This window comes from Molothrus ater, chromosome 1, assembly GCF_012460135.2.
Source record: "Molothrus ater isolate BHLD 08-10-18 breed brown headed cowbird chromosome 1, BPBGC_Mater_1.1, whole genome shotgun sequence".
Taxonomy (NCBI): Eukaryota; Metazoa; Chordata; class Aves; order Passeriformes; family Icteridae; genus Molothrus; species Molothrus ater.
Window position 1 is genome coordinate 97,313,495 of NC_050478.2, and position 12,750 is coordinate 97,326,244.

The window sequence follows — 12,750 nt, forward strand, 5'->3', positions numbered from 1 at the left end:
TAAAATATCCTTTGAAATTAGTGTTGGGTTTTAGGTAATTTTGATTTAGACTGCACAAAATTATGAATAGATCTTTTTTGATTTCAGTTGACTAAAATTGCCTGTCTTCTTCCTGAAGTCACGTCATAAAAGGTCTGTAATGGTAAAAGGCATCCAAGAATCTTCATGTTTTCTGAGAAATAATATGCTTATGGCATATTTTAAATGCAGCATTTAAGGTTTCTTTCCATTTAAAATGGGGAAAATTGACTCAGATAATTCTGAGAAAACTTTTCAGTTGAGAAAGTCATGGAGACAGGTGGATTGGGGAATTCAAGGGTAGAGATTTCAGTAGTATTCTCTAACTGTTAATCAAGTCAACAGTGTGCAATAAGTGCACATTATTTTGGCCTATGTCTTGAAAACTATTTCAAAGTACTCTAGAGGGAGATTGATACATCCCTCAGAAAAGCAGTGTTTAATTCCGGAAGGAGGACATCAACGTGGCACAGACAACCTAGGTTCACAAAAGTAAAGTCCTACATGAGTAATTTGATATATCTCTATGAAAAAGTCATCTGCCTATGTGTGAAGGATATAGTTTGTCTGGGTTTTACTAAGGCTGCTAATTCTGTGCCTCACAGCACCTTTCTGGACAAGCTGTCCAACTGTGGGATGAATGTTTTTAGGGTGTGCTGTGTGATGAACTGGCTGAAGAGCAGAGCTCAAAGGGTTGTACTGAATGGGGCTACATCTGTCTGCCAGCTGACCACCAGTAGTGCTCTTCAGGGCTCAGTTTTAGGGTCCGGTTTGTTCAATATACTTATCAATAATATATCAGTATATTTATTAACTATCCGGATGCAGGAGCTAAATACACCATTAACAGGTTTGCTAATGATACCAAGCTGGGAGCTGCTATTGACTTTCTTGTGGCACAGGATGCCTTGCAGAGGGATCTAGACAGATTGAAGCATTAGGTAATGATTAATGGGATGAAATGTAACAAGAACAAATGCCATATTCTGCTCCAAGGGTGGAGTAATTTTGGGCACTGTAATAAACTGGGAGAGGAATGGCTGGGGAGCAGTCTTGGAGGAAGGACCCTGGGGGTGCTGCTCTGCAGCAGGCTCAGTGTGAGTCAGCAGAGTGCCCTGGAAGTCCTGAGGGCAAATCCCATCCTGGGATGGCTGAAACAGCATCATCAGCCAGTCAAATAAAGTAATTGTCCTGCTCTATTCAGTGTTGGTGTGGCCTCATCTCGAGCGCTTTGTGCAATTCTGCACCCCACAATTTAAGAAGGATATAAAAATCCTTGAATGAATCCAGAGAAGGACAAAAAAGCAGGTGAAAGGGCTGGAGGCAATATCCTTGAAGGAGCAGCTAGGGATTTTAGGCTTGTGTAGCTTGGAGAAAAAGAGGTTGAGGGGCAGCCTCATCACCCTCTGCAGCTTCCTGAGGAGGAAATGTGGAGAGGGAATTGCTGAACCCTTCTCCCTGATGTCCAGTAACAGCATGCATAGCAATGGTTCAAAGTTGTGCCAAGTAAGGTTTAAACTGGACATTAGGAAGCATTTCTTTGCAGAGAGTGTGGTTAAACACTGGAAAAGGCTTCCTAGAGATCAGTGACCCAAAGCTGTCAGTGTTTAAGAGGCATTTAGGCAATACCATTAACAAATGCTTTAGCTTTTGGTCAGCTCTGAAGTGGTCAGGCAGTTGGAGTAGATGGTCACTGTAGGTGTCTTCCAGCTGAGCTATTTTGGTTTATTTTATTCCAAACACAGTGTTACCCACTGTTTCCATATCAACTAATACGGGACCACAAGACCACATAAATCATTCTTTCCTATCGTTCTTCACATGCAACAATATTAAATAATACACACGTTGATGGTATTAAACAAGGTTTAATTGAGCATTGTGAAAATTATTTCCATGTCATTCTATCACTGTGTTTACAATCAGTTTGCAAAATTTACCACATAAAAGATTCATGCTATTTATTACCTTGCAAAGGAAAATAGGAACGACTATTTTTTCCACTGTTTTAGGCACCATTCATCTCAAAAGGTGAACAGCTCAATTTTTTGCTACCAGATTTAAGGTTAATTTTCTTGGCTTTCCCATAATTATGCTTGGTGACCTTGAGCAAATCACTCCTGCACAAATGTGTTTATCTTCACTTCCCACATGGAAAATGTGAAGAGGAATGGGTGGGAACATTGGTATATAGCAAATATCGTAGGTGTATATTTAAGATCAGGAAATATTCTAGTATTATTATGGGAAGGTCATAAATTAGCATTCTCACACATTCTCAACTCCAGCCAGGGTAATCATACATCATCTTATTTTGACTCACTTTCAAGTGACTAATTTATGTGTTTACTTCTTCAGAGAAGCCTCTGAAGTTCTCTGTGTATATAAAGATGAAATAAATATTTTATTTAGATAATGGAAGTAGCTGAGTTTTCTCTGTCTCGGGCAATAGGGAGAAATCATGAAAAATTAAGGCATCTTGTGTGATCTATAAGAGGCAAGAAAGAAAACATAAAAAGTGCTATTCAGAAGGTGCCTGAAAGTAAAATATGATCAATAAGTGATCAGAAAGATATGTGTGGGATAAATGTCAATATTAACTACCCCAAAAGAAAATAAAATTTTCTCATGAGAAAGAAAAGATACTGTACTGACATTCTGTAATATAAATTTTAAAACTAGTGTCATGTGGTGATATTTTATTGTCACCATGACTTTTAGACCATCCAGGAGTGTTCCACCTGCTGGGCTGTATAATACAGTGAACACATATGAAAGGGTTTATGGTAGAGTTAAAAAAGAGCAGCAGAAACTAGCTTCTGGTTTGATTTCCCTCAATATCCATGTTGCACTACCAAGCTGTTAGCACAGAAGTGTTCTCCAGAACCAATTAAGTGTTATTTGTTTTTCCTACAGATTTAGAAATAGAGACAGAAAAGACAGAATCCCAGTTTCCCCAGTAATTCTTAATATCATTTGACTTGATTTTTAGGCACAGTTATTACTGTGGGCTGAAAAAAATACTCTGGAGCTTATAGGTATTTTGGTCAGTGCTGAAACCATACTTTATCTCTAAAATAGCTACATTTCTAATGGCTTGTCAGAAAAAAAAAGAGAAAGATCTTATCTCTGAAGTTAATCTAAATGATACAAGCTTTTATCAGTAAGCTGTTGTGTTGCCATTCTTTCTAGTGCATCAGTATAACCCTAGAAGTACATTTGGCTGCTGCAGCACTTAAAAATCAATAATTATGCACTTTCCATTTCTATCATTCACATCAACATTTTCAATGCAGCCATTTCACACACTGTGGCATCGTGAAGACGCTGGCATAAGAAAAGCAGATGGAGTTTTAGAGAAAGTCAGTGTGCCATTTCACAATGCATGGAACAAGACCAGAGATCTTTTGTCTAATATAAAACCTTGAACCAATGAACTAATAAAGAGAGGAAGTTTGAATTATGAAAAAAAGAATTATGAATCCTATTGTCAATTCTTGTAAGTATTATATGTTTAAATTCCATTTAAAATTTTCTCACAGCATCTCTGTACCTTGTTGACAAACTTGTGAATCAGCTACTGGCAACAAAGACAGAATCCCCTCATTGTATATCCCTTAGCATGTACTGAGGGGTAGTGGCTGAAATTAGTTCAGCATTACAAACATGAAAGAGGGTTAAGAATACATAAAGGTTGTCAAAACACAGATACTTCTGCTCTCACATCCCATCTCCAGCAGCCTAAAGCTCAGAAAGGGTCATAAGAACATTTTCTTCCCAGCTTCAAAGCATCTGCAGCTCAGAGAATTCCTGGGAAAAATGCAATTCCTGTGTAAGAAATAATCTTTAAGACTTCTCACTTTTTGTGTTGTCCTAGGTTGCAAAAGAAATCAAGAGATCTAACAACCCCCTCTTGGAAAGGAAATAGCTTTAAATAGAACTAGAGCCCTAAGATATGTTCTCAGTTTATGGGGATATAAGGAACAAAACAAACATATTCCTGAGCAATTACAGCAAGCCTGGTGAAATAGAATCTGCATATACTCATTATCAATTGCACATGGTAAACAAAATTATAATTTCTGTCTCCCTTGATGGCTGAAAGTTGCTGATGGTTTTATAAACTGTAAATTTTCTAAAATCCTCAATATCTGCTTTTCCAGTTTATCTTATTTATGTTACTTCCTCCATGACATTTAAAATTCTTTTTCATGGACAATTAATAAAGTAAAATTTAAATTAAAATGAGATATGTAGACAATAAGGTAAATTTGAGATGCATTTATTTTGTTATGTGATGAGTATAAGAAACACATAGGGAAAAGATTTTTTTAATCTAAATGTGTATGCGATAATTTTTGGATATTTAAAATAATTTTTTTCCTTCTTTTTTCTAATGAAAGAAAAGTGTAATAGACATGTCACTCTGGTACAACTGGGTGTCCTGTGATACAGATATTTTTTCCACTGTGTTATGAAAGTAAAACACACAAGCAAAGCAAGAAACAAACCACTGACTTCCATTTCAGACTTAACATCTTCCCAGGACAGAATGTGATCCTGCCATAGATCATGCACATTGTAAAGTCCTTTTTCCCAAAGGTAAATTATAGAGCATTTTAATTAAAGCCCACCTTTTGCTTTAGAAGAGAACAGTTAGAACGACTGGAAAGGAATGACAATGGCCAACATAACTTCTAGAAATGTGCACCCTGACTCTAGCATATTTTCCTTGGTTCTTATAAAAAATCAGGAATGCATAGAAACAATGCATACAGTATTCCTATATATATCTGACATGCACTTTTTCAATGAAACTTTCTTGTATGTCTTTATGAACAGTGTTGGCCTCTCCTCTTTGCTGTTAACCTTGCAGGGGTTTTTGGTGATCTCCCATAACTTCACTCACTGTCACGGTGGAATCTCCAACAACAGACAAGGAACTTTGTCTGGTCCCAAATCCTGCATTCACTTCCTTCCGCCTCTTTACTCTGGAATGGAATTTTTAAAAAGGTGTGACCACAACACAAAACAGAAAAGTCAGTTCAAGTTTAAACAGTTGCAGCTCAAATTTCTTCTAAGAAAAATATTTCAATAGGAGACATTAGAATTTAGATGAGAAAATCTTTCTGTATTGTACACATTGGATACTTTTTCAGCTGATTCCTTAATAAGAAATGAAAAAGCATAGTTTCAGAGCAATTACTTGGAATTGTCTTTCACAGAGAGAAGCGAGCTACACTTTTGATGACTAGGAGCCATTATTTATTGATTGGCAGTTCTGAACTTCAGTCTTATTGCTATTCAAGACACATTTAAAGCACTTACTTTCAACTCATGTGTCTTTTTGGCAAGAAGGGAAAGTGGGAAATAGTGTAAAAGATCAAACAGGTCTCAAACTCCTCATCTGACAGAATTCTAGCCACTAGTTTGGCATAATGTCTTCACATTAAATTAATAACAACAAGGAGATAGTATAAGCACTATAAAATTTATAATTGAAACATAACTATGATAAAAGTATGTCAGTTTTTATAATTTTTGAGTTGATAAGTCGCATTCCTAATAACAATGTGCAGCAGAGCAAGAACATCCACTCAAGCTGGGTGCCAGAAACTGGCTATTACACTCTCGGGAATTTAGAGCACAATGAACAGACAGTAGCCTTGCACAGAACAGCAGACATTTATCAAAATGTATGATCTCAAGTACACCCAAAGTAGCTATACTACAAGCTGACTCTACAAGACTTCATGTAAAAGTGAGGAAATCATGTCAGATCTAAACTGTTTTTGTATGTTACTAGTTTTTATCTCATCCATGATTAATTAATTGTGCTTTAAGCTTAGGGGCATACATCTCCAATTCCCTCCATGTCATCTTGGCACTTTCATTCAAATCCTACCAAAAGCCATGGTGAAATTACTCTGTACTTGTCCCTTTATGTGTCTTGAACAGGTTTTCAGAAAAGAGAATTCATGAACACATTGGTTTACTATTGATTTTTGGACCCCAATAGTCTTGTGAACAAAGTCTGAATAAAATGTCAAAGAACCTGAGACTTTTTACCAAAATGTGGAGACTTTTTACCATTGTAATAGTACCCAGTTAATTCTTTGCAATTTTAATGCATTTGTAAATCCATTCCCTGACAGTGTGGACAGGTCAGTCATGCCACTGTGCACACACATCTAATCTAATCTGCCTACTATTTATAAAACAACAACCTTCTTAGAAAAAACAGCGTCACATGTCAAAAACATTTAAGCTGCCAAAGTGTAAAAGCCTTTGAGCTGGCATATCAGTGTAATTCTTTATAGTGTCAGGGACCCCATGATGTTCCTGTCTACTAATTAACATCCCCACTAATTATTCCAGATACAGACTGATTGCCAAGCCCTACATCAGTAAGAATCAATAAGCTGGCAAGTTCTTCACCCTGCTGGATACACAAGACTAGGTTGTGCAGCAACTTGGTTACTGCTACTGAGTTTTACTGGAATCCTTTTGAAAGAGATGGCTGTTTCCTTTTTAATTACTTTCATTTAATGATTTCCAATAATGACTTTTTCATATAAAAAATTCCAGATTAGTTATATGAACAGCTCCTTATTAAAATACTTGTGCAAAATTACTCAGTTTTATCCTTTCCCATTCATGTGCTAATCAAATATATATTAATATAAATTAAAAATAGAATTCCTAAAACTAGCTACTGAAAAGGTTTTAAATTAAATTTAAAGAAAAAACCCTAAAATATATGAAAAATTATTAGGTGTGATTGATGGCTATGGACTTAAATTACTTGATTTCCTAGGAATACACATGGTAAGTTTTCAGGATAAATCAAGTGATTTGTTTTTAAAATATTTCTTATTTAAACATTTCAGAAACAATTAGTCTGGCATTGCTAGATATCATGTAAGGTTACTGACATTATAAAAAAGTTAGGAGACTTTCATTATGCCTTCTATTTCATATTTAAGCTAATGCAGCTGCACATATAATGAGCTGCTACCAGAACTGCTTGGTGAATATTAGAATGGCAAGTTTTAAATGTTCACACAAAGGTACTAACACTTGCCAGAAATGACTAAATCTTAGTTAAAAAACTAGTCCTGATCTGTAATGTCTTATAAGACTTAAGAATGGCTATTGACCAGCTAATGTACAACAATGTCCTTTTGCTTCTACATTGGTTTAAACAGTCTTCAAACACCTCCAGTGAGAAGCCCTGAGATCACTTTAATGGAGGGAATTTTTGCCAGGATATAACTGGAGTAAGTCACATGTATGTCAAAAGGATTTGGCCCAGTTGCTCTTCTCTGCTACACGATATATTTCCTCTGACTACTTCTGGACTTCTGTGATTTCAATGTGTGTATTCCATGTGATGGAAGCAATGAATGACCTATTTAAATGTGAACATTTATGAAGATTGGGCCATAAAAAAATTAGGGAAACCTTTCCCTTTGGTATTCTGTATCAGCCAAACTTGAAAACACGTGGTGTCCAGGAAATGATGTCACAAGAAGTTTTATTTTGTTTCTCAGCTGGAAGGGCAGTAGGAGTCAAATGAAACGGGAAACTTTGCTGCCAGCTGGAGCTCGTGGAGGTTCCTTGGGTCAGTAGGGAAGAAGCCAGTTGCATGAGTGCTCAAGTAAGAAAAAGGACAAGAGAAAATAACCTTAAGTTGTGCCAGTGGAGGTCTAGGTTGGATATTAGGAAAAATTTCTTTAGCAAAAGGTTGTCAAGCTCTGAAACCAGCTGCCCAGGGAAGTAGTTGTGTCATCATCCCTGGGGGTGTTCAAAAGATGTGCAGATATGATGCTTAGGGACATAGTTCAGTGGTGCTGGGTTAACTGGTGAACTAAATGATCCTGAAGGTCTTTTCCAAAACCTATAATTCTATGATTCTATGGTTGTACCATTCTGGTTGTGCAAAGCCTGGTGAGCTCTGCAGCTGTTGCTGTTGCTTCAGCCATGTGTTTGGCCAGCACTGACATTGATTTGAAACCCATCTGCATGTGAAACACTTAACTGTATTTCACATTACTTCCAGACTGGGACTAAGACTATGGAAAGCTTAAAAATAAAAGAAATAAGCAACAGGTCTTGAAGAAAGTTTTAAAAATGGGGTATAAATTAATAAGCAAAATGATGTGCATGGGTTTCAAACTCCAGATAAATAAGCAAAACATTTTAAAGCCTTTTTCCTAACAGCAGACAAATAGAAAATGCTATCAAAGTCAGCTAACAAAATTGTGAAAAGACACAAGCATATAAAAAGGCAGCATACCATATGTCCACCAATATCTGGTACAACAGAAATATTAAGAAAGCCATTAAGATAGTGTCCCCATTGTACCCAGGTATACAATAACATATGGTACATTTCCTGCTTCACTGTGCATTTCCTTGCTTTTGTTGTTTAGCATCACTATTTTAGAGCTCAATTAATATAGTTTGTACATGCATTTCTCCACAGAATATTTTAAAAAAATTCACTGCTGTTTCAATTGATCTCCTTTTTAGTGAAAGTGCACAGTAAGTATCGATGGAAGGTAGGATTCTTTCCAAATTTTCAATAGATGGAAGAGCTAGATAGAACTATTTTAAGGTAGCTACACATGATACTTAAATTATTATTGTCATCTTATTTAATCCTCACACAGTTTGCTGTAATGATTCTACAGAGAGACATTACAAGGTTGCTGTTTGTTTTAATCAAGGATGACTTCCCAAGGACAGATGTGTGCATTTCTCAGGAGTACAGATTAGAGGCAAAATCGTAAGGGATTAGTGTAGCAGCGTGAATGAAAATACAGCAAGAAATATAAGGTGACTATATTCTGATAAATATCCACCTGTACATGTGGAGAAGAGAGGAAAATGAAGATGTACGAAATATTTTTCTCCTTTAAGGGAATTAATTCTTGAAAAACTAAAGTTTAAGGAATTTATGGATTTCCAAAAACACAATGATAGTTATTTGTAAAACACACTGTCTCTCTTTTTGGTATTTACAGATTCCATAGGCCTCTTAGATGAGCTGAATTTTGCCACATTAGCTCAATCCTATCAGGGTTCCTATTTAAATTTAGGACTACTATGGAGACTAAAAAACAGTTCTCTTCTCAAAAGAATACTCTTAACTATGTCATGTGCTTTTCTAAAAGGCATATACTGCATCATGAACTTGATATAGAAAATGAAATAAGAATGAAAATGAGCCCTTACCACTAAAGTCTCAAATACTTGCATCAGAAACGTTTTGATCAAATAATTTAGACCAAATAATTAATACCCTGGATATGTAATTTTTAAATATAAAAAGATGAGAATTCACTTAGCAATAATCAATAATAAATTTCAGTTCAGAACCACTTCCATTTGTCATTTACTGTCTCAACAGTGGTGCTGTGCTAAGCTATTTTCATTGGTGGATAAGGAAGGAAGGGATCTCTGGTATGAAACCTAATCAGAGTTCAGAAAGGAAAACTCTATAAGCCTGAGCTAGCATCTACTGGTATAAACTAAACTACAATTCTAGACATTTATTTATGAATAAAATAATTAATATTCTGAGTGGAATTACAAGCTAATGCCCAAATTATAGAACATGGATTTATGTCAGCTTCTGCTTTAATTAAAATGTATTTGCCATTTAGCATTAGGGGACTGTAAAAGATCATGAGTGAACATATGGATATTGAATTAGGTTTCATATTTTACACTGCAGAAATTACTCAAACCCACTGTAAACTCACCCACTATGCTATTCCAATCTCTAAAAATTCTACATGTCCTCTCAAACAGCATGACATTTTCTTTAAATGCTAAAGTTGTGTTTCCTTTGAGATCCACAAGACCACAAGCCATCTTTTTCTATATTTCTCATTAAATTATTTTTACTTACTGAACTCATGAAAAATTATGCTTTTATTTTCCTTTCAAGAAAATGTTTGTGTTTTCTTATATAATTATAACCCCTTTTAACTTAAAAATTTATATAAGAATAAATTTCCCAAGTACATTTCTGTGTACAGTATATTACAATAGGTACCACTGAAATTCACTTTACAATTACATGTAATATTTTCCCTAAAATAGAATATGACAAAATTAATATTTTTATCAAATTTTGCTACTAAACAAGACCCTTTGCTTCTGTATCATGGTAACTGTGCTGAAATTTTGAATAAGTTACCCACTGTAAGAACTTTTAGAATGGTAGAGGATAAATACAACTCAGTGGATACTTAATGGGAAAGGACTCCTTTGAACAGTCTTTCATAAACTCAGGTCTTGTTAACTATAGTTTTCCAAAAGAAGAATTGTTCCCATTTATAACATAATTATTTCACTGTTCTGACATATGATTCTGACATATAATAATAATTAAAATAACCTATCTTTAAAATAAAAGCTCTCCTTTTCTTAAATAGTTAATTCTCAGATATTCAGATATTTTTTCTCATAATAGCTTTGCATAATAACATCTTTCTTCATTTATAACATTTTAGAATATTACCATGGCAGGCTATGGGATGACCAAATAAGAAAACTTTCCCTTTCAACTACATGATAGAAGAAAAATTCAATCTATTCTCCCCAAGAAAATGAACACAAGAAGTAAAATTTCCACCTTTAGGGGAATGATAGTAATAGGGGAGTAAAGGCCTTTCTACCTTTGCTTTCTAGAATACTTTGAACCTCCTGGAATGAACCAGAATACCAATATCATCTCCTTTTACAGTGAAAGTATTCAGAAGAAAGTACATTTTTCAAAATTTGTCTGAAAATGTTTTTTTTCTCTTATCTACATCTCCATTTTTCACTCATGTAATTTTGCCAATTAATATTTAATTCCTTGCATATTACAATAAAATATCAGAAAATTTCCTTATGTTTGAAAAGAAAGCATGTCTCAGCATTTTTGCTCTTGCTAAGCATACATTTAGGCTAAATACAAACTGATTTTGCCATTTTTCTCATTATTCAAAGCATTTTCTCATTATTCAAAGCTTTACATTTGTATTGCAAGCACTCAAAATTCAAGTACATTTGAAGGTAAAAATTGAAAACAGATTTCAGGAATATTGAAGGATGCAGATAGTACAGGTGGCTGTTTTAGGACTTGTAAGTAGACATAAGAAGTCTCACTTGTATAACATGCTTTAATATTTCTTTTAAATACTTTTAAATACTTCTTTCTTTTTTAAAGTGTCTTCTGATTTTGAACACAGGAATAGCTCTTCTAGTCCTACCAAGAAAAAGATATAAATAATATATACATTCCTTTCTGTTTTAAGTGTGATTTGTATAGAATGTTTTCTGTGAGCAATTTTTTTTAAAAATTGAAAAAAAGGCCAAGAAAGTGCACTTGGCTCAAGCCCTTTTCTCATTCCTTTCTTAATACATTAAAATTCACTTGCCACAAAATCTTCACCTACACAATCTCCAGGCCAATAAAAATCATGATGTTTTCCCTTCCCAGCAATTACATGGCTGCCAGCTTCAATTTCCTTTCTTTTACTCTTTCAGTATTCTCAACTTTTAACAGTTGCTCAGCATGCATCTTCATGGCTTTCCTCTTACTTCTTCCAGGTATGAAAGATATATCACTATGAAGCAGACATCAACTTTCCTCCCCATGTGCCTTTATTCGCTTGCTATTTTCCATCCATATATGTCATGAAACTAAATTAGGTATTTTCAGAATTATATTGAGGAAGTTCTTTGTACTTTTCACAAGGAAAACACTACAGTGTGCTAAGATTTAGATTGAAAATCAAGTTCTCCTCAAAAAAAGGGAAAAAAAAATCCATGTACATTCAAATCCATGTACATTCAAGAAAAGAAATAATTTAACTCCTGAAAAATTTGCTTCTAATATTCAATATTATGCCTCCTGGTTATAATAGTCATTGAAAGAAAATTATATGAGAGTTCTGGGAAGCACTAGAGAGTTATGCTATAGACCATGTTCTGCCTTGGATCATTGCCCAAAACACTGCTCATCTCTAACAGTATTAAATTCTGGTATCTCTTGAACCGGCTGGAGTGGGAACAAATACTGTGCACAACTGCTGGGCTGTGATTATGAGCTTTGCAACAAGGAAAGCATTTCTTTTAAAACTTGCAAAGCTAGAGATAGAAAGGGAACGTGTGCATTACAATTAGTCATTCTGCTCCCTTCCACTCCTCACAGCTTCAAATTCTGACATGAGAGCAGCTACTATCTCACCAGCTGTTAAAGAGCATGCAGCTAGAAAATCATACAGCTGGAAGTATGAACCTCAGCTTTCAAGTATCACAAAGCACTAATCTCCAGTTCTGTGCCTAGTAAGGCTTTGACTGCTGAAATCATGTGGGACCTGAAGTGAAAAGCAACAAATGGTGATGGTAATCTGGTGACATGAAGGTTTTGTTATCTTAGGACCTACCATGTCTGATAAAAAACGTACAAGGGCTCTCAGGACCAGTAAAATTCTTATGTATGCAAACAGCAGGGGGAAAGCCTCTGATGCCAAAATGGCAGTAAAGCTGACAAAGACAAAAGCAGTGAAAGAGTAAAGCAGTTAAAGATTAGGTAAAATACAAGTAGATAAGATTTACATCATGCTTATTTTTTTTCCCTTGTCAATTTTTCGCAATATTGTTTTATCTATTTACCAATGTGTTAGGAAAACAAATTGGTATTTGCCAAATACTATTCATAGATCTGGT

At 35.1% G+C, this 12,750-nt stretch overlaps 1 protein-coding gene across 1 annotated transcript in view; it reads right to left on the minus strand.

Moving 5' to 3' along the window:
* Window positions 1-4,877: 4,877 nt before the first annotated feature.
* Window positions 4,878-12,750, minus strand: part of CCDC102B (coiled-coil domain containing 102B) — a 125,904-nt gene continuing 118,031 nt past the window's right edge. Inside the window, exon 5 of the mRNA XM_036395903.1 lies at window positions 4,878-5,009. Within this exon, the coding sequence (XP_036251796.1) occupies window positions 4,920-5,009 (90 nt within the window). The 3' untranslated portion in view covers window positions 4,878-4,919. The remainder of the gene's footprint in view (window positions 5,010-12,750) is intronic.